Source organism: Carassius auratus, chromosome 39 (assembly GCF_003368295.1).
Source record: "Carassius auratus strain Wakin chromosome 39, ASM336829v1, whole genome shotgun sequence".
Classification (NCBI taxonomy): Eukaryota; Metazoa; Chordata; class Actinopteri; order Cypriniformes; family Cyprinidae; genus Carassius; species Carassius auratus.
This window is the reverse complement of record NC_039281.1, coordinates 12623056-12650862: the sequence shown is the minus strand read 5'-3', so window position 1 is coordinate 12650862 and position 27807 is coordinate 12623056. Positions and strand designations below refer to the sequence as shown.

The following is a 27807-nucleotide window of genomic DNA, read 5'->3' as shown; positions in this document are numbered from 1 at the left end:
CCTTGATTTCTGCAAAGTACCAATGTTGCAGTTAAGCCCTGATAATTACAGGTCAAAAATACACTCCCGGCCTTCACACACAAAACACACTGACCTGAGCTAATGGTTAGAGTGTGGGAGCAACCACAAGGGTTTAACTGCTTGTTCAGTTGTTCTATAATGTGGGCAGGGTAAGAGGGTCCGTGTGTGCAATGTTCTGTGCTTTGTATGTCTGTTGAATGTGTCTAATTGAGAGCCAAGCAAAAAAGAAAAAAAGTTTCCAATAAATATCCTGCTCTTAATTTTAAACACCTGCCCATAAACCTCTGAGGAATGCTAAATAAAACCAACGCTTTCAGAAAAAAATCATTCTGTCTGTCTCTCACACCAAGACAGCAGGATTTGTAATGGCTGGAACTAAGAGCAGTTCAGGCTGGACCGGCTGTGAAAAAAAAAAAAAAACAACAACCTTAAATGCACTGGTACACGTTGCACAGTAGGGATGTGCATAAGTAATCGACTAAAGAGTCAACTGGTAAGGCCCTGTCCCAAACCATGCTTTAAGATGTTCGCAATTTCGTGTGGCCCAAAAATTATAGATTGTGGGTGGATAGTGGGCATGTATACAAATCAGCCATTGCACGTACACAAGTGTGCAATCTGAGACAAGTCCTAAATAATAATCTTCTTTGTTTTCATCTAGGTTTATCCATTTGAGTCCTGGCTTCCTGTCATCTAAATACTATTCTGTATAAGAAAGGCAAAATGACAAAATAGAAATATAATTATTAAACTTAGTATATAAATATATGTTGAAAAGGCCCCTGTCCAGTCCTGAGTATTTTGACAATGACAAAGAATCTAATTTACACATGTTGGTAGCACCTAAACAAGAGCAAAAAATAAGATTACAGATTAAAAAAAAAGATGAGTGTCAATCAAGCTTTCATTTAGGCCACCCTCCATATTCAATCACAAAACACACAGCAGACCTTGTGCACATCAAAATAGGGCAGCAAAGGGGTCTTAAACTTGCTTTAAATTTTGACCCCCAGGAGGGGGACGAGGGGTAACCTAGGGGCTGGAGACGTTTCTACTAGACTGGAGCTCTGGTTTCGATTCCCCAAACTTCTGACGCCTTCCGCTGCTGCACCTGTCAGCCGTCAATAGACCCCCTGCCCGCACCCTTTCAGCATGGTGAATATATGACCATGCTGAATGCCTCCACCCAGCTAATTACTGAGACCTCAAAGACCAGGATCTGCTGCACGCACCACTATGACACCAATCCAGCCTGATCTGACCTATGCATCTTATATACACCCACACACATACACAAACACACTTATACATGCGAGTCGCCCGTGATCAAGGCTGATGGATGCACTATTGCGTGGTAGGAGATTAAAAGAGCTGTCTACTACACGCAAGCATTAATAATAGTTATCACTCCAGACAGACATACGGTGGCCGAGACAGCTCAACACGCTGCAACTTAAGAAAACACATGCAAATTGAAAAAACATCAGCAAGCGAAGAGAACATCTTCATCAGTTTGACAACACAAGTGTTGCAAATCACAACACATGCATATAACGAAAAACGCTACAAATCCTCACAACACTTGCATACAACGAAACGCACTGCAAATACTTCACAACACTTGCATATAGCGAAATCCGCTGCAAATCATCACAACACATATATGTACTAAATGATGATCTCCAATCAAATTTTGCAGTTGATCTTGTGCGAAACTATTAAGCACAACATAATCAAAAGGCACTTTAAGGCAAGAGTCAACTTTTTAATAATGAAAGTTATGATGAAACAGAACAAATTCTTCCGTAAAAGTGACATATTGCTGAGTGTAATGGCTTACTGAAAAAGAAAAAAGAAATGTAGGGTGGGGACTTGGTTCTATACATCAGTTGTTTGGATTTTTAGATGTGGGTGTTGCATTCAAAAGTGGAGGCTGATGAACCAGAGCTTGCAGGGATGGGTTTAAGAGGACTAAATGATTGGACCACCATGCATCACCAGAAAGAAGTCTGTCATATATACACATATATACACATTTATGTGTGTGCGCGTGTGTGTACATATAATTTTTTCCCATAATTTGCAAACTTTATGTCCTAAAGAGAGGCATGTTGTCACAATATATGGGGTAAGCTTGCATACACAACACACACACACATTTTTTTATTATTATTAAAGTTTGTGCTTGTACAAAAAAATAAAATACTCTTAATAAAATTTTACTGAAGTAATACATTTACTGGGGAAGTAATAAATAAATAAATAAATAAAAATAAAACTGGCCACAGTCTGCTCCATGTTGAATTTAATATGTGACACTACACTACACAGTGCATCTTATTATTACATAACTTTGTTCATATCTAATATAAATGAATTTTACATAAAGAAACAGAAGCACAACGCATGGCACAAAGCATAGCCAATAATCCTCATGTATGTAATCATGCATGAAGCATGATAAAAAAAAAAAAATGTGTACACCAGCAGGACAACATTCTCAAAGGCACGTTCCACACCGACGCGTGTATCCCAACAACAACAACAATCACAACAAAACACGTGACCACATACGTCTGGGCACCTGATTCGCTCTCGTCACAGTGATGCAGGAGCTCAACCATGGATGCTCCTCATTAACACTTCATAGCGCGAATCGTTGCAGGTACATCTTCTCTTTATCTCGCTACATAAATTGAGCTCACAATAAAATGTGCTGTACATAGTAATACACATATATAACGACATTTCCTTCAGCTGTCAAAACTCCAGCATTCGCTGCCTGTGGTGTTTGTCTCCTCTCTCTGACCCAGACAGCTGCACCTGCGAAAGCCCACCGGATTTCTTCCAACACAATTCTCCAACATTAACGTATATGTTAAGTTGTAGACGATATAACAAAACTATATTTACTCAGACTAGAGAAGGCGACATGTTCCGCCCGTGCAAACTGCCATTGCTGCGTACCGGCGTCACTGAGAAAGTGTGTCGTCTGCGCTGAACTTGCAGAGGATGAAAGTGATGGAGAAGCGCTCACTCAGCTCAGGTCCTCAGCATCCACCTCCCAAAACTATAGAAACCTGTCTCAAAGCATACGGTACAGAGCAGGTTTAGGGCGTCCCACACTCACCGTCCGTCCTGCGACATCTTTTTAGTTTTGACCCGTTGATGTCATTTCCTGTATGATTACCACATCTACATTGAGTCGTATCAAAAACCACTAATTGGTTGCAATTTTTCAGCTCGCTTGACCGCACTGGACTTATAGGGTCACGCAAGCGGTTATTACAAAGAAATTCGAAAACAAATCTGTCGGGTTTAGTGTTCTGAAAAATTTAAAGTGATATTAAACATCCTGTTTCGCGCGTCCGCCGACTGTGGCGCATTTACTTTTACGTAATCACAGAATAATTCAATCGCACACATTTATGGAGTCAAAAGCGTTTATAGGAAATGTTTTATGTAAATAACTTTTATCAAACTTTCCAAAAAGGCCTTTCTTAAATGCTGTTCTAGGAAGTCTGTTGACAAAACATGGTGGGGTTTTAATCTGGAGCCTAATTTTTGCCAAATTGAATGAAAATACCAAATTAATTACAGGCTGTGTATGTGTGTGTGTAACATACATACATATATATATATAATATATATATATATATATATATAATATATATATATATACATACATACATACATACATACATATATATATATATATATATATATATATATATATATAAGAACATTTACATTTAAAGAACAAAAAGCAATCCGGAGATTTTTTGTTTTACTCTTTCATCTCCGTATTGTTTTTATTCTTTAAATGTTTATTCAAGGACTTATACTGTCAACTACTGGCATGTGATAATTTGGTTAAACTGATGGAGGGAACTTCTCTGCATCTTCCATATAAATTTAGTGTTGATCAATTGCAATTATAGCCATATATTTGAACAGACTACAGTGTTTCTTTATAAAATGATTAAGGTCATGTGTTGATCAGGCATTTTGATTTTGCATGAGTGTTTTTGTTTTACTCTTTCATCTCCGTATTGCTTTTTATTCTTTAATGTTTATTCAAAGACTTATACTGTCAACTACTGGCATGTGATAATTTGGTTAAACTGATGGAGGGAACTTCTCTGCATCTTCCATATAAATTTAGTGTTGATCAATTGCAATTATAGCCATATATTTGAACAGACTACAGTGTTTCTTTATAAAATGATTAAGGTCATGTGTTGATCAGGCATTTTGATTTTGCATGAGTGTTTGAAGTTGATATTGGCTTTCTCTGAGTTACGAAAATAAATACTAAGGATTTGCTATCCCTGACTAATGCCCCCTCCACTGCTGGATGAATGAAAGAGGGGCCCAGTTTTCTAAGTTTAAAACTGGACCCCTGCAAGGCACTCTCTTCTTGTCTTTTTACCTCTTAACCTGTAGACTCAGCAGCCTATATCTGATCAAATGGAGCTGCTCTCCTTGAGCCAACATGTCATGATAGATTGTCACTAGATTGCACATACAGCCCAATATTTCAATTTCCTGCCTAGGCAGAGGCATTTCAGAGTTTGAATAGAGTTCATAGGCACAGTGTGATTCCTGCCACTGCCCCCCGACACTCACAGTGAAGACCCCCAGACTCAAACAGCACCGAGCACATTCCAAGGCCTCAGCAAAAGGAACCTGTCTACATAATGGTAATGAAGTGGGCTTCTGCTGCACCTAATACTGTTAAAAGAAACCTACTCTACTAGTCAAAAGTGTTGGACATTTACTTATATATCTTTTTATTATTGTTATTTCCCACAATATGAATAGTAATTAAGTTATCAGAACTACTTAATTTTAAGCCTTAAGATTAAAGTTTTTTTAAGATCTTAAGAAAATACCTGTCATGTGTCCAAACCTTATTCCAAACACGGGTGGTGTATGTTTACAGAGTAAAAAAAAAAAAAAAAAAAAAATGCACATCTTCAATTTGATCCTATTTGGAATGTTATTATTTTGCATACAATGTTTTTGCATCCTATATGCCACCTAATATTATCAGTATTTATTTTAACTAAAGTGATAATGCAGTAAGCAATCTGGCAGTAGTGCAACCATGCTAACTCAACAAAAGCTGCAAAAGATCAAAGGACGCTCTTATGTGTGAGTGAGAGAGTGACATATTAGGCAACAAAGTTTGAAAGAGAAGTCCCCTGCACAAAAAGAAAGATACGCAGCATCTGCTTTTCAAGGAAGCAATGCTTCACATTGAAATCTTTTCCCTTCAGTATAGCATTCCCTCCCAAAACACATATGGCAAACATTCAGAGAGATAGAGAGAGAGAGAGCAAAGGGAAAGACAAAAATACATGCAAGAATGAAGGCATAGCTCACTCTGTGATATGTGTCTCCTTTTGATATTGTTATCTGGGTCAGTTATATTTATGAGTATCATGGTGTTTTAGGGAAACATGATTATGTATGTTCATTAGGTGACAAAGGGAATCTAATATCTAGTTTCTGCTTGCATGGATGGGGGGGGGAGTATGCATGTTTGTATGAAGAGAAATACTTTACATGCTACAAAGTGACTGGATGTATGTGATTGCACATGTTCTATCCCTTTAAGTATGGATTAGTAATGGAGCGCTGTGATTGGATGTGGCTCATAGCAAGCAGTGCACTCTAGTGGCATGAAAAGACAAAAACACACACAGTCAGAAAGCTTATCCTGTAAACATTATCACTGTAAAACATCAATAAATGTTGCAAAATAATAAGTTTTCAACATAAGATTGTGCATGTACAACTGAGGTACAATGTCTTAATCCCATCTGTGATTACAATCGCTCGACATTATTCACACAATGACTTGCTGCTGGCTAGTGCACATTCATTTCATTATTCCAGCATTGATATGGAGTATAATTGTGCTGTAATCTCATGACATAGCATGAATCCTCATGCGCCCTCATATATGGGACATTATGCCTTTGTGATCAAAACACAGAGCCCTCTAACCTTCAGATAACCCCGCCCCCATCCCTCATCCAAACCAAATGGCACTAACAGTGACTTCAAAGTCAATAGGCTTCCGGCTATCAGTTCAGCTCAACAACAACCCCTAAAAAGGTAGAAAGCAGTATGGGTAGATGCTTTATCTTGGTACTATTTTGAAATAAAGGTTCTTTTTTTGGCACTGATCATTCCATGAAGAACCTAACCATTGCACCAGTGTTCTTCAGATCATTCAAATGTTCTTCATGCATTCTTAAAAATAAAGGAGGTCTCTATGCAATGCCATAGAAAAACTATTTTGGGTTCCTCAAAAAAACTTTTCAACATTTTAGAAAAAAACATTGTTAAAATAAAACAAAAATTTGCGTGTGTGTGTGTGTGTCTGAAGAACATTTAATAATCTAAAGAACCTTTTATGCATTGAAAAGTTTATTTTTATATTTTTATGTGGTCCTTTTAAGAAACTCATTACTGTAATGTTTTTGGGGAACCCAAAATGGTTCTTTATGCATCACTGCATAAACCCTCTTTGGAAACCTTTATTTTTAAGAGTGTAGACCCTCCTCTTGCCAAAAACAGCCAGCAGTCTCCTAAACAATCTGTACCTTTGGCCTATCAAAAGCTACTTAAATACCACTTGATGAGTGGCCAGATGAAGAATAAGAAGATGGGTAGAATAAGTACGGGGGGATGAGGATGGGTTAGCTGGACGATGAAGTAGTGAAAAGAAGGGGGGTTGTTCAGACTGCAGAGAGCCAGACCCCCTAAAGCAGGGTTTAGCCGAGGCTACAGGCCAAGGCAGACTCCTTTTAGCTCCCGAAGTAGATTAATAATGAATTAAGGCATAAACCCTTCCCCCACCCCAACATACACATCCCCAAAAAGACATTCACGCATGCTAATGCATTCATTATTTATAATGTGTGTGCACGACTGGGGCAGGATGGCCACATCTGAGCCTGTGAGTGACAGAGAGTGCGCAAGAGAGATGAAGGGAGCATGATCTCCCCCGGATGAGACTCTGAGGCTGGCGAGGAGACATCCACCCATTGTGCAGAATCTCTGGGCTTCCGTGGGTTAGGTTTGGGGGGGGGGGGGTGAAGTGGGCAGCCGAGTTGTCAGGGGGAGGGGTGGATTAAACAAATAAAATACATGATAAGAAATGATCATGCTGGGGTAGAGGGCCTAAATGGAGACAAAGAGGCTAAAGGAACAAGCAGGGGGGTCAGAGAGGGTTAGACAGACTCAGAATTAATGTCTGGACCACAGAGCTGGTGATGGCGTGTTGATTTTTTTTATAGAATTGAAGATCACATTTGAAAAATCGTTACATTCTATTCAGGTATATATGTAAAAAAAAAACAAGTGTGATATATAAAGTTTGTTGATGTCTGTAGAGAGACCATGAAGGAGAACTGGCAGCACTAGCAACTATGCTCCCATGCAGAGTGTGATAAGGTGATAAGATAAAAGCAGAGCCCAGACATCCACACAGCCCTTTCGCCATCAATATTCGCATAGATATGGAGAGATCAGGCCTGCAGACCGCCATCATCTCCATAGATACCCGTGGGTCTTCAAATAACTGGAGACAGACGGTTTAATCTGACAAAACCTCTTTAAAGACAAGCATTAAAAGATCTAGAATGGGTGTTTGACAAATTAATGACTGGTAACTTGTCTTCCTGTCAAATAGAATAATTTGACATGATCTAATTACTTTTTGCAATTCATATTTTGATATTAGTCACTTACTGGGCTTGTAATGCACTATAATTTGTTTTATGATACATATGCAAAAGACTTTCTGCTTATGTTATTAATTAACGGATACATTGTGTTTGTTCATTAACTGAATCATTATTTCCGAATGATTAAACAGCAAAGTGACAGGGAAAGTAAAACAATTATGACAGGCACAGGAAAAACCACCGTCAGCTTTTAATTTACAGTAGCTTAATAATGCAGTTCTCCGAAGTTACCACCTGAGGCCAGACCTCACAAGAGGACACCGGCGTTGTGGCAAACATTGCAACATTTGTTTCACACAAGGTGTGCCACTAAAATCTTTTATACCCCATTTTACCACACAGGAAAATCCATAAACTTTGGAAGTGTGTCAAAATTGCACAATACATTTTATTTTCCACTGTTCAAAGACAAAACTGGCCATCAATTTTTTTTTATTTTTTTTTTACAAATACAACAACATCCTTATTATGTATGCAACTACCACAATCCGTACAAATCTTGTTATCTTATAAACGGTTAAGCCTATCTGAAAGTGTGAGAAAAGTGTTTTGTAATCTTCCCCTTTCTGCTGGACCTCTAATCTAGACCAGAACACACTGCTCCTCTTTCACACATGTAGCCACAGTGTTTACAAATTGCCAGAAACTCTGTTGAAAAATGATACTCAGTGTTTTTTTTTCTTGCTTGGTTATTTCTTCTTGTATTTCTTTATTTTTCAATGGATTAATAAACTGTAGAAGCCGTTTCCCACCTTAGAGCAAAAGGAAAAAAAATGTAATTGTGAGATAAATATTTAAAGCGGCATTTTGAGATATAAAGTCACATTAGGAGTGATAAAGTCTCATCTAAAACAAAAAACAACCACACTGTGAGATATACAGACATAAATTAATATATATAATGCATAAACATATATATAGTTATAATTACGAGGAACTCATCTGAAGAAAAAAATGATCACAATTATGAGGAATAAAGTTAGGATTTTGAGTTATAATGTTGCATTTAGAAGAAATAGTCATATATTATAACAGGGTGTTCCTGTGGCTCTGTGGTAGAGCATTGCGTTAGCAGTGCAAGGTTGTGGGTTCGATTTCCAGGGAACACATGTTAGGTAAAAATTGTTAGCCTGAATGAAAATTGTGAGTTATGAAGACACTATTGCCTTTGTTATACTCTGAGGTGACAAGAGGCTTCCATAATAAAAACCGACAAAACAGTAATCATTTATGATGTGTACAGACGTAATTCAGTGGTTGTAATTAATTACAGATCAATCGGTCCTGCAGCTTTAGTTAGGATGAGCATCCAGCACTGGTCTCATGGGCTTCTCACATAAAGGTAAAATACGGGGTCCACAGCTGCAGAAGGTGCGAGCGGCCATGTCTGTGGACCTACCGCAGGGAGTCTGAACAAAACACTCTGAGTGTCCTAGTGACGCAGGACCGCCAACCTCCTTCTCCAGAGGCTTTCATTAGGTTTCAAAGGCTTCCTGGTTTAGATTACTGCAAAAACACGTGACTGCACTGAACACACTCTTCAGGGCACTGTGAAGCCAGACCGGCTGAAGACACAAGCGCACAACCCCGCTGTGAGTCAGGAGGATCCCATTTACCCCACTATTGGAAAAAAAAAGCAACACAAAGACTGATTTTCAAAAACGTAACCTCTGTTTGGAGCGAAAGCTTCATGTTCATCAGACCAAAGGGGAAGCTATCGAATGCTATGGTGCCACACAACATCAGTCGCCAACTTGCCCAGGCCTTTTTAGTGGCTCCTTGTCAATCTTTGGAAGAAACCCACAGCACAATTCATCAGCCAAGGTGCTAATCAATGAGTCGTGTGGGCCCTAAATTGACCCATCTATCCAATTATACCAACACAGCATTGTCCCAACAGAAGTCCCTTCAAGTCTTCTAAGACATATTAACAGAAAAAGGCCTGCCGCTTCTCTCTGAAATGAGATGTCTATTCTCGGAGGCCTTTAGCATGAGAAAGGCACCTCACTGCATGCATAATTTTGCTGAGTCATTGTGATGGCCTTTCTAGTGACCGCTGACAAAAAGCACCAGCACGGGGGCTATTGTCATGGACGCATCCATCTGCATCAAGGCCTTTAGAGGATATCTGCACTTCCTCAGTACTGCAGGCTCAGTGGGGTTTTGACATGCAACAGAAGGAACTGGGCTTTGCTCGCCAGCTCTTCAGGTGCAGATTGAGGCTGAGCGAGGGGCAGCACTCCTGTCAACCTCTGTGACTGACGCATGAGGAGAGGCAGGAGTGTGGGGGTGATTGATGTGGGAGGGAACCCGACCGCTCTGTGTGCGATCTGCTCTCCTGTCTTTGTGTTTCTGCATGTTGGAGGGAGTTTCTACTTGTTGAGGTCTGGGGTAAAGTGAATTGGCGAGTCGAAAGAGCACAGGAAAGGCAAAGCATCCCACACACAACAGACATACATGCAGCCAGACTGACAGATGGGAGAAGTGTGTCCTCACCAGGGACGGACCACATGAGTCTCCAACTCATACAGTACTTGAGTATTGTTGCAAATAAGATGGGAGACTGGTATAAGTAGCAAACATGTTAAGTTTAAGTTAAAACCTGGAGAAAAAGAGTAACTGTTTTAACTATGTTATAGATGTATAAGAGTGACCACAATAAAGAAAGCATGATTTAAAACATGATTCATGTTAGTTTTATATGGTTTAAAAAAATACAAAATAAATCATTAATTAAATTAAATGTATGCATTTAGCAGACAGCGACTTACATTGCATTCAGGCTAACAATTTTTCTTTCATCATGTGTTCCCTGGGATTCAAACCCTCAACCTGACACTTGCGAACGCAATGCATTACTACTTGAGCTACAGGAACACATTATAAAAAATATATATAATGAATAATGTACAAAGTAATAAAAAAATATCATTACAATATTCACATACACTTTGAGTGTATACACCAGTGTGGAAAGGCCTTTAATCATTATTTAAAAAAAAAAACTTTTAAAATATATTCAAAAATTCATTTTAAAAGTATTCACTTAAAACAATTATTTTTTATTTAATTTATTTTAATGTTACATTTTTACACTCTTTTACGGCTAAAAAATATCTGATATTTAAAGAGGCTTATTGACTATTGAAAAAAAGCTAGGAGGGGCTACAGGGGTCCACTCAATTTATTAAATTAATTTAAAGGATTTAATCTTTTAATAAACCTTTTTTTTCTTCTGTTTTATTAGGAATGTTCTGTCATACTTTCATTTATTCTTAATGCTCCAGAAAAATGTCATACCTGATATCTTACATGAATTTGAATTTAGAAAGTAAAAAGCATGCACATTATAGAAGATGTGCTTTCTAGTCATTGTATGCATGAATTGTATTTGTATTGCATTTGCATAATGTTTTTTTAAATAAATTAATACATAGGACCAAAAAAGAGTCACATCATGGACTGAAATGCAGCTTTGAGACTCAAAGCACATGTGAAAATGTGATAGTCCCGCTCATGAGACCCATGAAATGTTTTGCATGTACACTCGTTAAATCATGATCCCATGTACAAATACGGTCTGTCAATCCATAACTCGCTGCATGTAACTTAAATCCCTATTGTTGTTTTTCTACTTTTGGAATGCTGGCAGCTGGAGATAAAAATCTTGATTGAATTAAGTGCTGCTCGAGAAGCTCAGTGCTGCATTGTGCCAGTAAATGTGCATGTGTGTGTGTGTGTGGTGATGCCAGTGGGCAGGAGGTACCTGTCGGCCAGCTCCTACTGGGACTCATTTGGAGCAGACAGCTCTCAATGTGTTCATTAGGACTGTGATTGGGCCTCACTCCTGTGGGGAGGACCAGCCTACCCAACGCTGAATAGTCCTGATTGTGCTCAGCATAAATTGCCATCTGTTTCAGTAGAGAAGAGGGAGAGAAAGAAAAAGACAGGCAAAAAAGATGGGGGCGGGGGTAGAAGAAGAGGCAGTAGAGGAAAAGGGTGAATTTCTTTTCTGACTGAATTTTTAGCAGTTTGTTCAACTTAGGAAATCACATTCCAAACCTGAATGCTGTTTTTCCGTGCAGCACAAAATAAAGGTTTTTAATAGAATACAGCAACAGTTCATGGTGATAAGAGCATTTATTTTTATTTTTTTATTAAAAAAAGGTTATTGTGGGCAACAGGAATTATGATCGTACTCTACACTGAAGCAGACAAACTGCAAATTAAGAATTCAAGATTTGCTTCGCTTTCAGTATGTGTGTGTGAATTTGAATGCAACTGAACATGCCCTACAGGAAGTTGAATTGGAATGACAGGAAGAGAAATTAGGTTAGATTTGTTTTTCCACACAAAGCTGTCATGTGACTTCAGATGGCATGGAATAAAGCACACAAGTCATACTTTTTTTGGTGCTTGATAGCCAGGCACTATGAAGTGTCTTAGCATGGAAAAGCTGTGTGAATATTTTTTCAAAAATTGTCCTTTGTGCTCCATGAAAAAATGTAGTACTGTGAAGACAGAATGTTACTCTTCCTTTAATATTTAAATCATGAGTTCATCTTGTTTTCCCTTCTCTTTCCTGATAGTCTGAAAAGTATATATAATTTCCTATTTGAACATATGTTTACAAAATACTGATAATAATAAACTGTATGTTTCTGTGTCAAACCAAAGCAGTTCCCTCCCCTAGGCATGTATGCATATGTGCACAAGCACATTCACAAGGATGAACTGTGCTTTCCATTGTAGACTATAATTAATCACATGGTGCCTATGATGGCACGCAATGTCACTTTGTCTTTGGATGAGACCCCCTGAGAGAGGGTATGACAGGCCAGGGCAGATTGATCGGTAGAAAGTTACTGTAAAATAGATGTTTGCTCTCTGTCCCACCAATCAATGCTGCTAGAGCAGTGTAGCATAAGGTTCACTGACTCTATAAACCCAGAAAACAGGTTAGCCAAAAGGCAGCCCATTAACAATTCACCCTGCTTTAGAGGATGCCATGTTTTCCCATTTCACCACTTTTCAATTAAAAACACACACATTTGTTTTCTCTGTCATGGTGGTGACTTCCCATTGGCTTATCTTCAATCCCTAACTCTGACTCTCACAGAAAACATTTTGCATTTTTACATTTTAGGACTTTACTTACTATGTTTATTAAAGGGATATCAATGAATATAACGAATTATTTATTAATGATTATTAATGATACATTTATTATTATGTTTTAATACAAGATAAGTTCAGTTCCACATTGAACATCAAAGTTTATTGGATTGTCATAAAATAAAATATTAGTGCATTTGGTTTCTTCCTTCAGTAGCTGATTGGATTTTGAGCTGCTTGCAGTCCATTGGGGGTGGGGTTTAAGCAGACAGATTTTTAAAAATTTGTAAAAAAATTAAAGATATGCACAGATGAATTGTTCTCAATAAGATGCATTTAGAAAATAGATAGGGTGAGTTTTCATTTCACACAAACTTTAAATTTAAAGTAAACGGAAAATCTTGTGGCTATATATATTTATTTTTTTAAACAGAGTATTACACGTTTACTTCCACTGTAAGTGCTTTACTGGTTTTATTTAAAGAAAAGGAAGGAATACATTTATTTTATTTTGAACAACAAGTGTCACAAGTGCTGTCCGTTGAAGCCCGAGTCTTATTGAAACTGAAATATTTCTGGTTTTCCTCATAAAGACCACTGCCAATATGGGTGATTTCAGATTTTACTGTCCTTTTAGGGAAATGTCATCCCTGTACACATGAATACACGCATGTGCATCAGACTTCCCATGCTATCCAATTTTACCACAATTCAGCTCCATTTGCATTCAGATGTTCCCATCTACAAGATATGAAGGCCCAATTTTTAATCCATCTTTCTTTTTCTTTCTTTCTTTCTTTCTCTCTTTTCTCTCTGGCACAGCAGTGTCTTAGGAAGAAAGAAAGAGAGGGAGAAGAAGAGGTCCGTGGCTCCTCATGGCTTGACTTTTTGAAGCGTCTTTATCGGGCCTAGCAGCGGCGTCCTGCGTGTCCAAGCCTTGCCTCGCTTTTTATCCTTTGTGCTGGCCTAGGTGTGTCAAATGCACAGAGTTTTTGTGCGGCAGGCAAAGACGACACATAGCATTCTGTCTTCTGTCTCTAATGGGTGGAAAGAGGGGAGGTTGAAAGGAAGAATATGAGGGAGACAAAAAGGCAACTTACAGAGGTCCGGGGCGCTTCAAAGCATGGTCGCACAAAGGCTTATGAAGCGTTACATCATGCAGAGTTGTGGCAGATGTAATTGCAGGGGTTCCTGAAGATAGAGAATCACACCCAACACCGTGCTCCACCCCACAATTTCTTGAAAGAGCCACTGCCAAAAAAGGCAGCTATTACAGAGAGAGTGAAAGTTTGCTGCACTTTGATTAACCAACCAAACAACTGAGTAAATAAGCTATCCTTCGGGGCTCCGTTACAAATTTCCCCACTTAATGATTCCAAAAGGTGATTTCACGCATCAAGCTTGATAGACACACAGAGTGGATTCTTCTGCCGGAATTCATAAAAGCGTGAACCTCTGCAAAGTGTCAAACTATTTCATAACTGCTTCACACGTTTCTAGTATCAGCAGTATCGGAGTCTGTGGCAGTCTCTTATCAAGTTTAAATTGAACTTTTGACAGGCAATGATGTTGATTCATCGATGATAAATAGGTTCTTTTCTCACTGACTGTGTGTCGTGGGGGGACATGTAGGCTCCACTGTTTGAGATAAGCCTTACTTTTCTTGATGTGTCTCATGGTGGCATCCCGCTGAGATGTAAGCGCATGTAGCATGCATGTCTAAATATGTTTCTGGGCACAAACATCCCAGAGGGGGCAGGTAACTTGGAGGCAATTCAGCTTGTTGCGCCGGAATGCTGCATAATTGGAGATGACCTAATGATTGGCTGAGGAGACGGGGAGGGTCTGAAAGCTTCCAGATGAAGCTCTCCAGGGATCGAGGTGTTCCTGTGCTACTGGCGGCAGAACTTCCAGGTCCTAGAATTTGGTGATTTCTCTGAATGCCTTCATCCGGCTCTCCACAGGGGGGCTCACAGACACTTAGGGCATGTGAGGTTGTTGGCGCCAGGTGTGCTGTGGCTCCATTATGCCAAAAGAAAAGATATGAATGAGAAGTGAATAAAGGTAAAATAAAGAAAGTGCTGACTTTTTGACTTTGCACAGTGGACCACTTTGAGTTGTGAATTGACTAATCAAAACCCAATTTATGTTGAGAATCCATTATGCATCCTATTAGTAGTGGTTTTGGGCATCAACCAGTCTGCATATTGCTAATAAATAAATCTTGTTGTTTTTAAAAGTGGTTCATTAGATTTGTTAATGTAGAATGCAATTCCCTCTCAATCACTGAAGCTATTTGGTGAAACAAACCCTAAACTTGTTGCTTAATTACTTTTTGTCTGTGCTAGAATGAAAACACCAGATTTAAGTGGATATGAAGAAGCGATGTTAAATGGCACCTGGCAGAGTAGCGAAGGCCTAGCTCTCCTTTGCATATTAATGACGAGGGTGCTATGAAAGAGAATAAATAATTATCCTCTATGGCAGCACATGTGTAATAGAGCTAGAGCACAATAAGTGTACCCCTGCATCTCAAATCTATGCTCACAAAATGGCAGACACACTAGGCAACACTGTATGAAGAGGTTGAAAACAACTTTTTGGAGTTCACATAAAAGTGTAGAGTAGACAAATCATACATGACTGATTAATTGTTTTGCTGACATTCTTCTGCTGCCAGTAACAGCTGGACATAGTGTGCCATGATCAGTGGGTGGGGTTTGCTTACAAAGCTAAAAATGAATTTATTGATGAGCACCTCAACCAGTTTTGCAGAGTGAGCATATTGAAAATGCAATTTCCTCTTTTAGGGAAAGACAGCTAGGTGTAATGGCCAGAACATTTCAAATGGCATTTTATTTAGAGAAATCGTTCAGAAAATGGGCTCTAAAAGGGTGAGATCTGAGCCTATTGAGGTTGTGCAAAATTCAGAATTAAAGAATTGGCTCCTTATAGTTAATAAGTTGGAACTGACCTATCGGTAAGTCCCACCCCCCTTAGTTACTGTTGTGAACTCGGACATACAGACAGAGTTGCTAGCTGTCTTACAATGACAGCTGTCAGTTTGAAAACCTTGTTCAAAGATGAGAACAGTTAGCTATTTAGGTTGGTACATTAGCATGGACTCACTAACTTTAACGTTAGCTAGTTTTAGCCAGAGAAACCTTGCTGAAGCACAAGATGACTTTAACGTTCTGCTGGAGCAGATGAAAATTGTAACTTACTGAGAGTATTAGGGTTGAATGCTTAGGGACATCTTGCTCTGTTCTGTCATTGGCTCATCTGCGTTTGAGGGGAGGGGCTTACGATAGGTCTATTGGAAATTGAATGTAAGATTTTACTAAATTGCAATCCAAAGAAATCTATCTATCTATCTATCTATCTCTTGTTCTCTGTTTCAATTCAATCAATTCAATTTGATTCTATTCTCATTAAAGTTCGAAATTGCACATCTGTATCAGAGCTCAATTACTTAATTCAAATTTAATTTAATTGGAATTTAAAAGCTGTTCTAAATTCAATGCTGAATAGCACACCTTGATTGCTACAAAGCAGAGTGCTCAGAAAACTACACCAAGCATATGGTGAATGAGTGACCTGTCTGTTGTAAGACAAGGACAAGCCACATCACCCCAGAAGGTCAGATCTTTCTGAGACAACCCCTAACAGATAGCCTCCTTATGATAGAAACATACTGGAAATAAGACAACCTAACTGCCTATCTTCATAGACACCGAATGAACGGAGTTCTCCAGCAGAATTCATAAAGAGAGAGGCTCCACAAACTGTCAAACTATTTTGAACTACTTCACACATTTCAAGTTTCAACGAGATTGGAGTCTCTGGCAGCCTCTTTCAAGTTTAAATTGAACTTTTTACGGGTAATGATTCCACATCTCAGCAATCTCTGAAAACACAACCTCACAGAGCAAAACACTCTCATGGTTTAGGCCTTGATATGAAAACAAAAAGCAGTTTCGTCTAGTAAACCATCCGATATATTCAGTTCTCCACTGCATAATACTGATACACTGAGCTTCATCAGCTTATTAGAGCTTCATAAATAGTACTTTCACAGAAAGGATAAATGTTCACTTGTTCTCATACCCCACAGTTAAAGGTTAAACACACACACACACACACACACTTCATATTACATGGCTTATACAGGCTGGCAATCGAGAACTCGGATTTCGAGTCCAATCCGAACACATCAACAGTAGAAAATTAAAACGTCTTCAGTGTGGAACACGGCAGTTAAACATATGCATACATAAGATGTTGGGACTGGAGCCTCCTGCTGGGAGCAGGCACGACAAAGCCTTTCTAAAAGGAATACCTCTGGGATCGCTAATGATTAATTAGTTTGTGTCATTAAGTGAAGCAAATGTCATCCAAACTTCCTAGGGAAGCTGTCACACCACGTGCGCTCGCTAAAACTCCCCAAGGGGCAGCGAGCTGAGGCGCGTCTGCGGCGAGCAAACCCTGACATCCAGCGGTCACATGTGGAACTGCAGCGTTATTCACCGGCATCGGCGTCGAGACAATAAATACATTGACCTTTAACTGAAATGACGTTTAGAAGGCCACCAAAAGAGTTGCTTTAATTCTATCTTCTTTTTCTGACTGCTGAAATATGTATTTTTTTCAGTCAATTCCTCAAACATTAATAAGAATACAAAAACTACATGAGGAGCTTTCGTTATCACTCAGAAAGCTAAATATTTTAACAGTGAAACAGTGAAGCAAACAGACACTTACCCGCTCTTACCCACGGTTTCATCCAGCTTACATCCAATAAGGCTGAGGCCTAAACTCATTTAGTGCTTGCTATCGTGTGGTCACTATTCACCTCTTCCTGCTTTTTGTCAGGCCAGGCTCTCATGTTTTCCTCCTTCTCTGCTCATTCTCTGACCTGTCTGTGTGGCTGAATGGTGACTAGTGCTGCCTGTCTGACTCATTAGAAGAGGTCCAGCCAACTGTGCAAGAGAGGCTCTCTCCTTTCAGTCAGATCCTGAGGGGATGGTGGAAGTAGACAGGAGGAGGAGAGGCAACAAAAAAATCACTGGCGATAAACACATTACCAGCAGACACAGGACTCCCCTGGAACGTTCTTAACGCTCACACACCCTTACTCGTACAATAGCACACCTGTCAGAGCATTTCCACTCAGTAAGCACGAGCAAAGCGCCCAGGCCCTCCCTCTGGTGCATTCTCTACGTGGAGCTGTGTGTCTTCAAGAAGACTCTATTCAGTCGCCTTGCTTTCTCGTCTATGACCGTGAGATAATGGCGTAATTTCACCTCACTGTGCACACACATGCGTTCTTACTCGCCTCTGAGGCACTCAATCATTTTTCACACACTCAAACAGACACTATCACTATTGTCCAAAAACATGGTTGTATTGTGTGTGTGTGTGTGTGTGTGTGTGGGGTGTGCGCAGTGTTTTCTTTGAGGCCAGGGTGGTCGCGCACACCCTCCAGGAGGTAGAGATGGACACGGTGAACGGGGCTTTGATGGACTTCTGAGTGCTGGCACAAAGCTCTCCATAGTCTTTATGTGTAAAGGGGTGAAGGGTGACCTGCGCCAATCCTGCTGATCAACCCTTTCGGTGCTCTTCTTCTGGTGCTTTAACTACAACATAATTATCAGCCTTTTTAAAGTGTATTTATGGAAATAGCTAAATAAATATGTAGCAGTTTGGTTGGTTTTGATGTTATGTAGTCATTGTCTCTTTCAAGTTGTTCTTCTTTTTCATGTGGTAGGACTCACGAGCGTGTAAATTTTCCGTAATGCCACTCTTGTCTCTGTCTACATTCTTTGTGCTCGGTCTGTTGTATGTTTGGGGCCCAGACAGACAGTAAGTCAGACACCTCCTGCTAGACTGGTCATGTGATGTGTGTGTTTTAAGGCCGCCTGTCAGATAGCAAGATTTAATTAAGGTCTACTTTGTTCCATTCTGCAGTCTTTCCTTACGACACTATACTCCTCTGAAATTAATTAGACCGGTGGTATTTGCTATCCTCAATGGCGGAATCACCTTCGCCTGAAAAGAGGCTTACATCTAAGAAGACACTTTATTTTTACACACTTGAGGTTTGTTGTTTTTTGTGGTCATTACCCTATTCAGTCTTGGCTTTCATGCAGCTGTGGCCTTGGCTAAAAAATAAAGGCCTTTGTACCGGCTTCATGAATACAAGCAATGGGTCTGTGGCAGGTAGCCCTCATAGTAAGTTAATCTTCTGAAAGAGCCCCATACAAGTAGTTTTAATGTCTTCCTTTGGCCCACTGAGGACTGTCATCAATCGAGCACTTCGCTCCTTTGTGCCGTTGGTCCGGTTGCATGAATAGGAAGCACCAGACTGTGACAATGGCTGCCAAGAGTGGCAAAGTAATCACCTTCCAGGGAAAACAGCAGTAATCACGTCTAAACTGTTTGAGCATCCATACAAACAGTATTCTGTGATCTGGGAATGTGAATGGAAGCTTTTCTAAAGTGCTAGTGGTTCTAGGGCTTCTGTTTGTTTATATGTGAGAACCAGAATCTTTCAGTCTCCACTCGCTCAGCGCTGGAGAAGAAAGTGGCCATCACATTTAGTTTAGGATGGTGGTAAAAAAAAATGCAGGGTAGTGAGGTAAAAAACAAAAAAAAGAACTAACAGTATATGCAACCAAAAATGATTTCCAAATTAATTAAATATAGTATCACACAAACTGAACTTAATCCATTTTTATGATTACTCTCAATATATTCTTCTCTGTGCTTCTGAAGGAGCTGTGTTCCTATCTTAATTTACAGTTCCTAGCCGTCTGTACTTTTGAAAAAGTTATATTTGAAAAATTACCATCATAACCAAACAGAGAGGCTTCTGAGTTAACATGTTTCTGTTTTCCAGCCTGATCACCAGGGCCTCTTCTAATAGCCTACAATACAGTGTAACAAACAGTCATCAATTATTACTCACAATGTGGATTATTACACAACCCTGCAATCTGTAATAAAATCCTCTTTGCATTATTCAGTAAATAAATCTCTCTGAGAATAGCAAAGAGAGGGATTTAGAGGAAATGAGAAATGGAATTTGAATTTGTTTCATTACCATATTATGACTATATCATTTAATTTCACAAAAGGAATCATGAAAATGTAAATTGTAACATGGAAAGATGGTAATACCAATGATCAATGCTAGACGATGGAAATAAAAGTTTATATATTGACCATCTACGCCCGCAAATATTTCAGTTGTAATTGCGTTTATAATACACTAGATGGCAATAAACACCAACAGCACATCTCAGTATTATCAGTCATCCTGATCATAATGAAACATTACCAGGGCAGTTCCCCGATCAGTACCTCTGGCATCAGAAAGGCACTAAAAATAAGTTATCTAATAAAGAGGGAATTAGTAAGTTGTGTGTATCGAGGACACTAAAATGCAAAAAGATACTTGCGGCCCTTTAGAACAATATGTAAAACGCATTATCAGTCTATCTGTGAGATCTGCCGTCTGTTCGATCTAAGAGCGACAAAACATAGGCTCAGCGGTGTGAGTTTTGAATGAACAATGAAAGATGAAAGATTGATAACTGATCAATGAAATCATTCGTTAGTTTTGCACAAGAATGTTTTACAAATGTAGTAGGCCTATTCATCCATCTAGTATGGACTAAATACACTCTCTGGCCACTTTATTATGTAGCATACACCTTGCTAATTCCGGGTTGGACTCCCTTTTGCCTTCAGAACGGCCTTAATTCTTCGTGGCATGTGCTCAACAAGGTGTTAGAAACATTCCTCAGAGATTTTGGTCCATACTGACATGATAGCATCATGCAGTTGCTGCAGATTTGTCGGCTGCACATCCATGATGCGAACCTGTTCCACCACATCCCAAAGCTGCTCTATTGGGTTGAGATCTGGTCACTGTGGAGGTCATTTGAGAAAAGTGGACTCATTGTCATGTTCAAGACACCAGTCTGAGAAGATTTGAGCTTTGTGACATGGTGCATTATCCTGCTGGAAGTAACCATCAGAAGATGGGTACACTGTAGTCATAAAGGGATGGACATGGTCAGCAACAATACTCAGGTAGGCTTTAGTATTTAAACGATCTTCAGTTGGTATTAAGGGGTCCAAAGTGTGCCAAGAAAATCTCCTACACCATTACACCACCAGCATCAGGCTGAACTGTTGAGACCAGGCAAGATGGATCCATGCTTTCATGTTCAGATCCAGACTCATCAGATCAGGGAATGTTTTTCCAATCTTCTATTATCCAATTTTGGTGAGCCTGTGCTAATAAAGCCTCCGTTTCCTGTTCTTAGCTGAAAGGAGCAGCACCCAGTCTGGTCTTCTGCTTCAAGGTTCGATGTGTTGTGCATTCAGAGATGGTACTCTGCATACCTTGGTTGTAATGAGTGGTTATTTGAGTGACTGTTGCCTTGCAGTTATGCAAGGCAACAGAGATGGTTGTGCGTGAAAATCCCAGTAGATCAGCAGTTTTTGAAATTCTCAGACCAGCCCGTCTGGCACCAACAACCATTCAACATTCAAAGTCACTTAAATCCCCTTTCTTCCCCATTCTGATACTCGGTTTGAACTTCAGCAAGTCGTCTTCACCACATCTGGATGCCTAAATATACTGAGTTGCTGCCATGTGATTGGCTGATAAGCTATTTGTGTTACCAAGCAATTGAACAGGTGTAGCCTACCCAAGAAAGTAATATTTAAAATGTCTAGTAGGTACGCACTCCAAAAGTAAAAGAAAAATGACCCACAAGTTGAATGTATACTAGCCTACTTTGTTTTTGTTTATTTAAGTTTGCCTTCAACAACACTCATTGTTGATCGTATACCCACTGGATGTGATCAGCACGATTAGGCTACTTATTGCGGAAGGTTTTTGTGTTTAAGTGCACTCGAGAGCACCGACGGCGCTCCAGTGCTAATGAGAAGAACGGTGTGATGCTGATGACATGTAACCGATGTGACACTGCTGTATGTGCGCCACCGCATGTTCACCAGCAGGTTACAGAAACCCACGGCGGTTTATTGAAACAATATCTGTTCTTAGAGCACCAGCGAGCAACGATGCTTCTCCCTCCACCTCTGAATGAAGTCTTGCTCACACAGAGCCGAGCAGAGGCGAGCGGACGCGACTGCCGTTGATGACACCGAGGAGACTGAAATGGAAGAACATCACTGGAGCCCTGCTTTCAGTGAAGAGAGAGACACAAAGGCGACTGACCACCGACAGCCATTCGAAAAGATGCTTCGTTTTCAATGATCGTCACACGGTAAATATCTTCCATTCATTGGTAATATTTGCATGAGATTTGCACCGTAGAAAAACCAGCGCCGCTATTAGCGCGCGGTTAACAACGGAATGATGACAGCGGTGATTTCCAGCTGTTTCTCATTGTTCGCATAAAAGGTAGATGCATACAATTTGTCCCGTGCTTACCAACAGTAACTCAAGAAGACCAGGTACGATACGATGCACAAAGCTTATAGATCATGCAAATAGATTAATTGTCTCTTTATACAGATTAAGTTGCCTATTTATTTTGCGTATAAATACGTATAAATATGCATACAGATTTGTACATACATGCAGTAAATACTATACTATGTAGTATGCACTGTTATATAGCAGGCACCAGAACCTTTGAGTATAGGTATAGTCTTTATAAAATGCATGTATAGTATACATTGTATAGTAAGCACTATGTAGTAGGCTGTCCAAATAGGTTCATTATATTATGTACTTTTAAATTACAATATGGATATATAAAAGTATATTTACAGTACAAATTTGAAGTTTGGCAATGAGTACTGCAAATATTGTTGACTCTTGTTTTATAAAGTTGTGTAATTAGCATCAGGGATGCAACGATGTTAAAATTCTAGTCAATGCAATATGTCACAAATATACTTAATATGAATAAAAAATTACTTAATATCATAGTCATATTAAAATTGCTATTTTAAATAAAACCAAAACACTAAAAATTGAAATGAATTTTAAATGCTTACTAAAAGTTGACTAAAGTTTTTAAGGATACATTTTCAGTGAGTGTAGAAAACATCAAAGATAATCGAAATGTAAAAAACAGAGGATATGAGCTAGAGCAATTAATTATCATTCATCAGTATTTGCAGATTATATATATATATATATATATATATATATATATATTTTTATTTATATATATATATTTTTATTTTTTTTTTTTTTTTTTATATGCACTCCTAAAAAGTATCTGCTAATGACTAAAAATAAATATGTAAAATGTATGTGTAGGTTGAACACAATAGTTCTTTCAGATGTCTGTTTCACTGTGACTCGAGTATCATTACAGAACTGACAAGTGTGAACATTCATCTAAGAGGGATCAAAATGTGTTGAACAACATTACTTCTTGTGTTACGTCCTCGTTCAAGGTGTGAAGAGTGACAAAACAGTCGTCAGACCTTCAGGCTGGTGTTGGTGATATCCGAAAGGCTCCTCATGTGTTATCTCTCACCTTGTTTCTGTCATCATGCCCACCTTTCCACCTCTGGGCAGTAACTCCAGCAGAGTGCCCTGGGACCCAGGCGCGCCTTCTCTAGTGAACACTATGGTGAAGATGGTTCTTATATCGGTGATCGCATGCACCTCACTTTTCGGAAACGTTGTGGTGCTGCTGGTATTCCAGCGCAAGCCGCAGCTTCTCCATGTTGCCAACCGTTTCGTGCTTAACCTGCTCCTAGCCGACCTACTGCAGACGGTGCTGGTCATGCCCTTCGCCATCGCCGCCACCGTGCCTGAGGTCTGGCCGCTGGATTCCCGGCTGTGCCAGGCTCTCGTGGTGCTCATGCATCTGTTTGCATTCGCCGGCGTCAACACCATCATCGTGGTGTCTGTGGATCGCTACTTGGCCATTATCCACCCACTGTCCTATCCCACCCGTATGACACCTCACCTGGGTACCAACCTGATTGCTCTCACATGGCTTCTCAGTGCGCTTCAGAGCACCCCGCCACTTTATGGATGGGGAACCATCGAATTCGACCAGCGCTACAACACATGCACTGTTGTGTGGTCCTCCAGCTACTCGTATTCAGCCGTGGTGTCCGCTCTTTCGTTCTGGCTGCCTGTGGTGATCATGCTTTGCTGTTATTGGATGGTGTTCAGAGCAGCAAGGCGGCAGAATGCCCTCGTTCACCCCATCCAATCCAACCCCCCTCCAGATTCCCAAGCATCCTGTTCCAGCCCACAAAGGCATCCGCAGCCAGAAGGCCCCTTTTCAGCCACTTATCCCATCAGGACCCGCCATAGACGCTTCCACTATCACTGTAAGGCTGCGCGGGTGGTGTTCGTCATCATGGCGTCCTATGTGTTCAGCATGGGCCCATACAGCATCCTGAGCACGATATCCATATACTCAAGTGCAGCAGTGCCGCCCTGGTTGGCCTCAGTGGCTCTCATTCTTTTCTTCCTGCAGTGCTGCTTACACCCCTACATCTACGGCTACATGCACCGCAGCGTACGCAAGGAGTTCCTGGCGCTGCTCTGCGGGCCACTGTGCGGGCAGGGCCGGATCAGTCAGGGCTCCGCAGTGGACAGCTGCTTCACGGTGACCGATGGACGCCTGGCACACACTCACCTGTCAAGCCAGGCTGCCCGAGTGTGTCCTCTCCGAACCTGGGAGGAAGGCACCACGTCTTCTTCCCCTACAGAGAGGAGGTCTAAAGACAGCCGCAAGGAAACCACCTCCATCAGTCTGAGCTCAGAGAAGGAGCTCACCGTACACAGCCACACCAACAGTCAACCTGAGGAAACACCTACAAGCAAATGTTGAACTTTTTTCTGTCATTGTTTGGGTGTTTACATCTCTTTTAGGTTTACATTTAGGGCACAGCTTGGTACTTTAGAATCAAATTCTGTGCCTTAAACACAAGCTCACTGAATACATTGTAACCACACTCTCAAGAAAAAAAAGGTGCACTGGGTCACTAGAGTGGCATTCTTCTAAATGGTACTAATATGTGTCATTAAGGTACTAATATCACCGTGGGTTCATGGGTCCGTACCTTTAGGAGTAAAAAAAAACATTCTTAAAAAGTACTGTCCCAATAACCCAATAGCTATGCTATGGACCTACTTTATGGTTAGTATTTACACAAATCACATTGAGGACGACAGAAAAGCCTAGCAAACATAGTCTATCATCCTGCCAAGAAACTGTTAAAATATCTTATCGTTACATTCAGTCATTTCTATCTTATGTTCAACATGTTTTATTCAGCAAGGATGCATTCAATTGCAGCATTCAAATGCAGCCACGGAGAGCATAAGAGACTGAAATATTCTTAATCATTTGAACGGTAGTGTATGCTTACTCTGTGTATGGGAAAAAGGTCTTCAGATATATCACATGGTTATGGTTATTTAAAAACTGGAATCAATAACTGAATAATCATTTAATACACAAGGTTTGACATCTGATACAAGCCTGTTACAAAATATTGGCGACATGGTATAAAGTGCTCCATCTAATACAGAATATTTATTTATTTATTTATTTTTTCTGTTTTAATATAATACAATGTCTTACAAAATGAATGTTCTTTATATACATCTATTGATACTTTACGGTTTAAAGACAAAGTATTCCTTATATTGTTTTGAAATGAATTTAGAATATATGTGGAGAGATTTCTGTCTATATTTCTAAGCATACATATCAACTTTGTTATACGACTGAATCATTGTCACTGGAATCATAGTTCTCTTTTAAAGAAACACTGTTAATATAAGTGTAATTACAAGCAAAAGGAAGCTAACAAATCGAAGAAACCGTTCTATGTATTTATTGTTCATGCACCAGTAATACTTAAGCGATGAATCACATCAGCATTAGCATATGGGTCAATGTATTTCTGTTTGTTTTTAAAAGATGTGCAATGTGGAGGGGTTTCAGAATTTTGGAGAGGGTGAGTCATATGAAAACTGTCAAGATCATATCTGTTTAGATTTCAACCCAAAATGAGAAAGAAAGAAAATTAAGCCTACTTTTCAGAACATTTGTGCATTTTTCCCAGTTCCCACCCATCAAACCTTTTTTTGTAAATGTATTGAAAAAAAAAAAAGAAGAAACAATATGATTTGATTCAAAGTGTTTATATATCATGGTAGTATTTGTTAAATTGCTTTATTTAATTGTGTAATGTGACCTGGGACATGCTTTCGTGAGATTTACCCAAGAGCAGCTAATGAGCTCAGGATCTCAGGTTATTTCTAATGTACCTCTTGACCAGTGTGGAGAGTCTGCTCTCTTTAAGAGTTCCTCAATAGATAAATTGTACAACATTTCTGTGTTGTAGATGATGTTCAGTCCCCTAACACTGCCAAATGTATCATTTAACCACTGACATGATGTGGGATTAAATAAACTGGCTTAACAACTGCTGAAGCACTTTACGTTATCAAGTTCAACCACTACATTAAGGCAGGAATGCTAACCACTCTTGAGCACTTAGCTTGACCCTGTAGAAACTGGGACTGCTAGTGCTTCATTATTAATTTCTGGCTGGGGCGTTTAGAAGTCCCCTGAATCAATCACGAGTCAAACTTGCAATTTCCTCTGCTACAGCAAATATTATTTTGAAACCAGTGAGTGCAACAATACATATCTCAGATTTTATCAACTCTATGCCAGTTTCCAGTAATGTCTGCAGCACTTATTAAACTATAGCCAGTCTCAAAAAAAATAAAAAAACAAGCACCATCATCTGCTGTAATAACTGACTGTTTTATATACTTTTTTAAAGTTTAGAATTAGACATTTTTGTAATGATGTACTTTGTGATTTATTTTTCTTTTATTATAACATGGTGAAGAATGTTTATGTATACCTCAAGAATTGAAGCTCATAGTTTGTTCTGCGAGTTTTCAAATTAAAATTGAACTGGAAAATGATGCGCAAGCTTGTGGTTTTCTTAATGTATTGGCATTTAAATAATTTTCAAAGTACAAAATCGCAAAATATCTTCCATTATTTAGATATTATTACTTATATACAACAGTTCTATTGCAAAAAAAAAAGTGCTTCTTAACCATTCATTCTCCTTCCCTCCATAAAAAAAACAATTCTTCAGCAATATAAAACTATAAAAACACATGGAAAATAGTATTTTTATGCTACTAAAAATGAAGTAAAGATTATTACTGATATTCACCAATAGGTGACATTATAGAGGTTACTGTGGTGTGTTTTACATGCCTTAAGATGCAGTCACATTAGTTAAATTGAGGTGAAATTTCATGGGCAAAATGGTCCATTGTATATTGTCAATAGCACGAATCATGAAGAACAGCATACACAAGTCACTTTAAAACAAAGCAGCTTTCTGTTGGTCAACAAGACAAGTCCATAAAAATAAAAATAAATTAAACTGTAACGACTACCAATTGAATGCTTGCAAAACAATTTCTGAACAACTGACAAATGTAACTGTCCCTTACAGGTGAGAAGTCAGTTAAATTTTACATGGCAAAATTTTTTATAAAAGCACCACTCATACAGAAGTCATTTTCAAACCAAGTAGTTTCCTGTTGTCAAAATGTTGAAATTCGGGTGACCAACTTGAAATTGAATAAAATCGGTGGAAAAAGTTTAGCCCTTAAGTGAAAATGTTAAATTAGCTAAACTTATTAGGCACAATTTCACCAACAAAGAGCATTCATTATGCATTAAGTAGCAAAGTGTGAAGCACCTCTTACTCAGAGGTCACTTCCAAACTAAGCAGCTTTATATTGATAAATGTGACCAAATTGTGCACTCACAATGAAGCGCACCACAACTTGAATGCAGTGAGAAATCTGCATCTGGAATGTTCAGATGTCACTCACGCA

At 39.3% G+C, this 27807-nt stretch overlaps 1 protein-coding gene and 1 long non-coding RNA gene across 4 annotated transcripts in view; one reads left to right on the top strand and one right to left on the bottom strand.

Moving 5' to 3' along the window:
• Positions 1-17885, bottom strand: part of LOC113057978 (uncharacterized) — a 79477-nt gene extending 61592 nt beyond the window's left edge. For 2 of the 3 annotated variants that reach the window (XR_003277903.1, XR_003277902.1), the window contains exons 1-2: positions 17661-17885; positions 11551-11695 (exon numbers count right to left, since the gene is read on the bottom strand). This is a non-coding gene — a long non-coding RNA (uncharacterized LOC113057978). Of the gene's footprint in view, positions 1-7660; positions 8537-11550; positions 11696-17660 lie in introns of those variants that run through there. The other variant, XR_003277904.1, reaches the window with a different exon arrangement.
• A 3990-nt stretch (positions 17886-21875) lies between these two features.
• LOC113057974 (probable G-protein coupled receptor 101) lies at positions 21876-27794 on the top strand. Its single transcript, XM_026225632.1, has 2 exons — positions 21876-22204; positions 23352-27794. The coding sequence occupies exon 2, from the start codon at positions 23450-23452 to the stop codon at positions 24749-24751; it is 1302 nt and encodes a 433-aa protein (XP_026081417.1). The 5' UTR covers positions 21876-22204; positions 23352-23449; the 3' UTR covers positions 24752-27794.
• The last annotated feature ends 13 nt before the right edge of the window (positions 27795-27807 follow it).

Coding starts and splice junctions, on each gene's coding strand:
- LOC113057974 (XM_026225632.1), top strand. CDS start 23,450: ATGCCCACCTTTCCACCTCTGGGCAGTAACTCCAGCAGAGTGCCCTGG.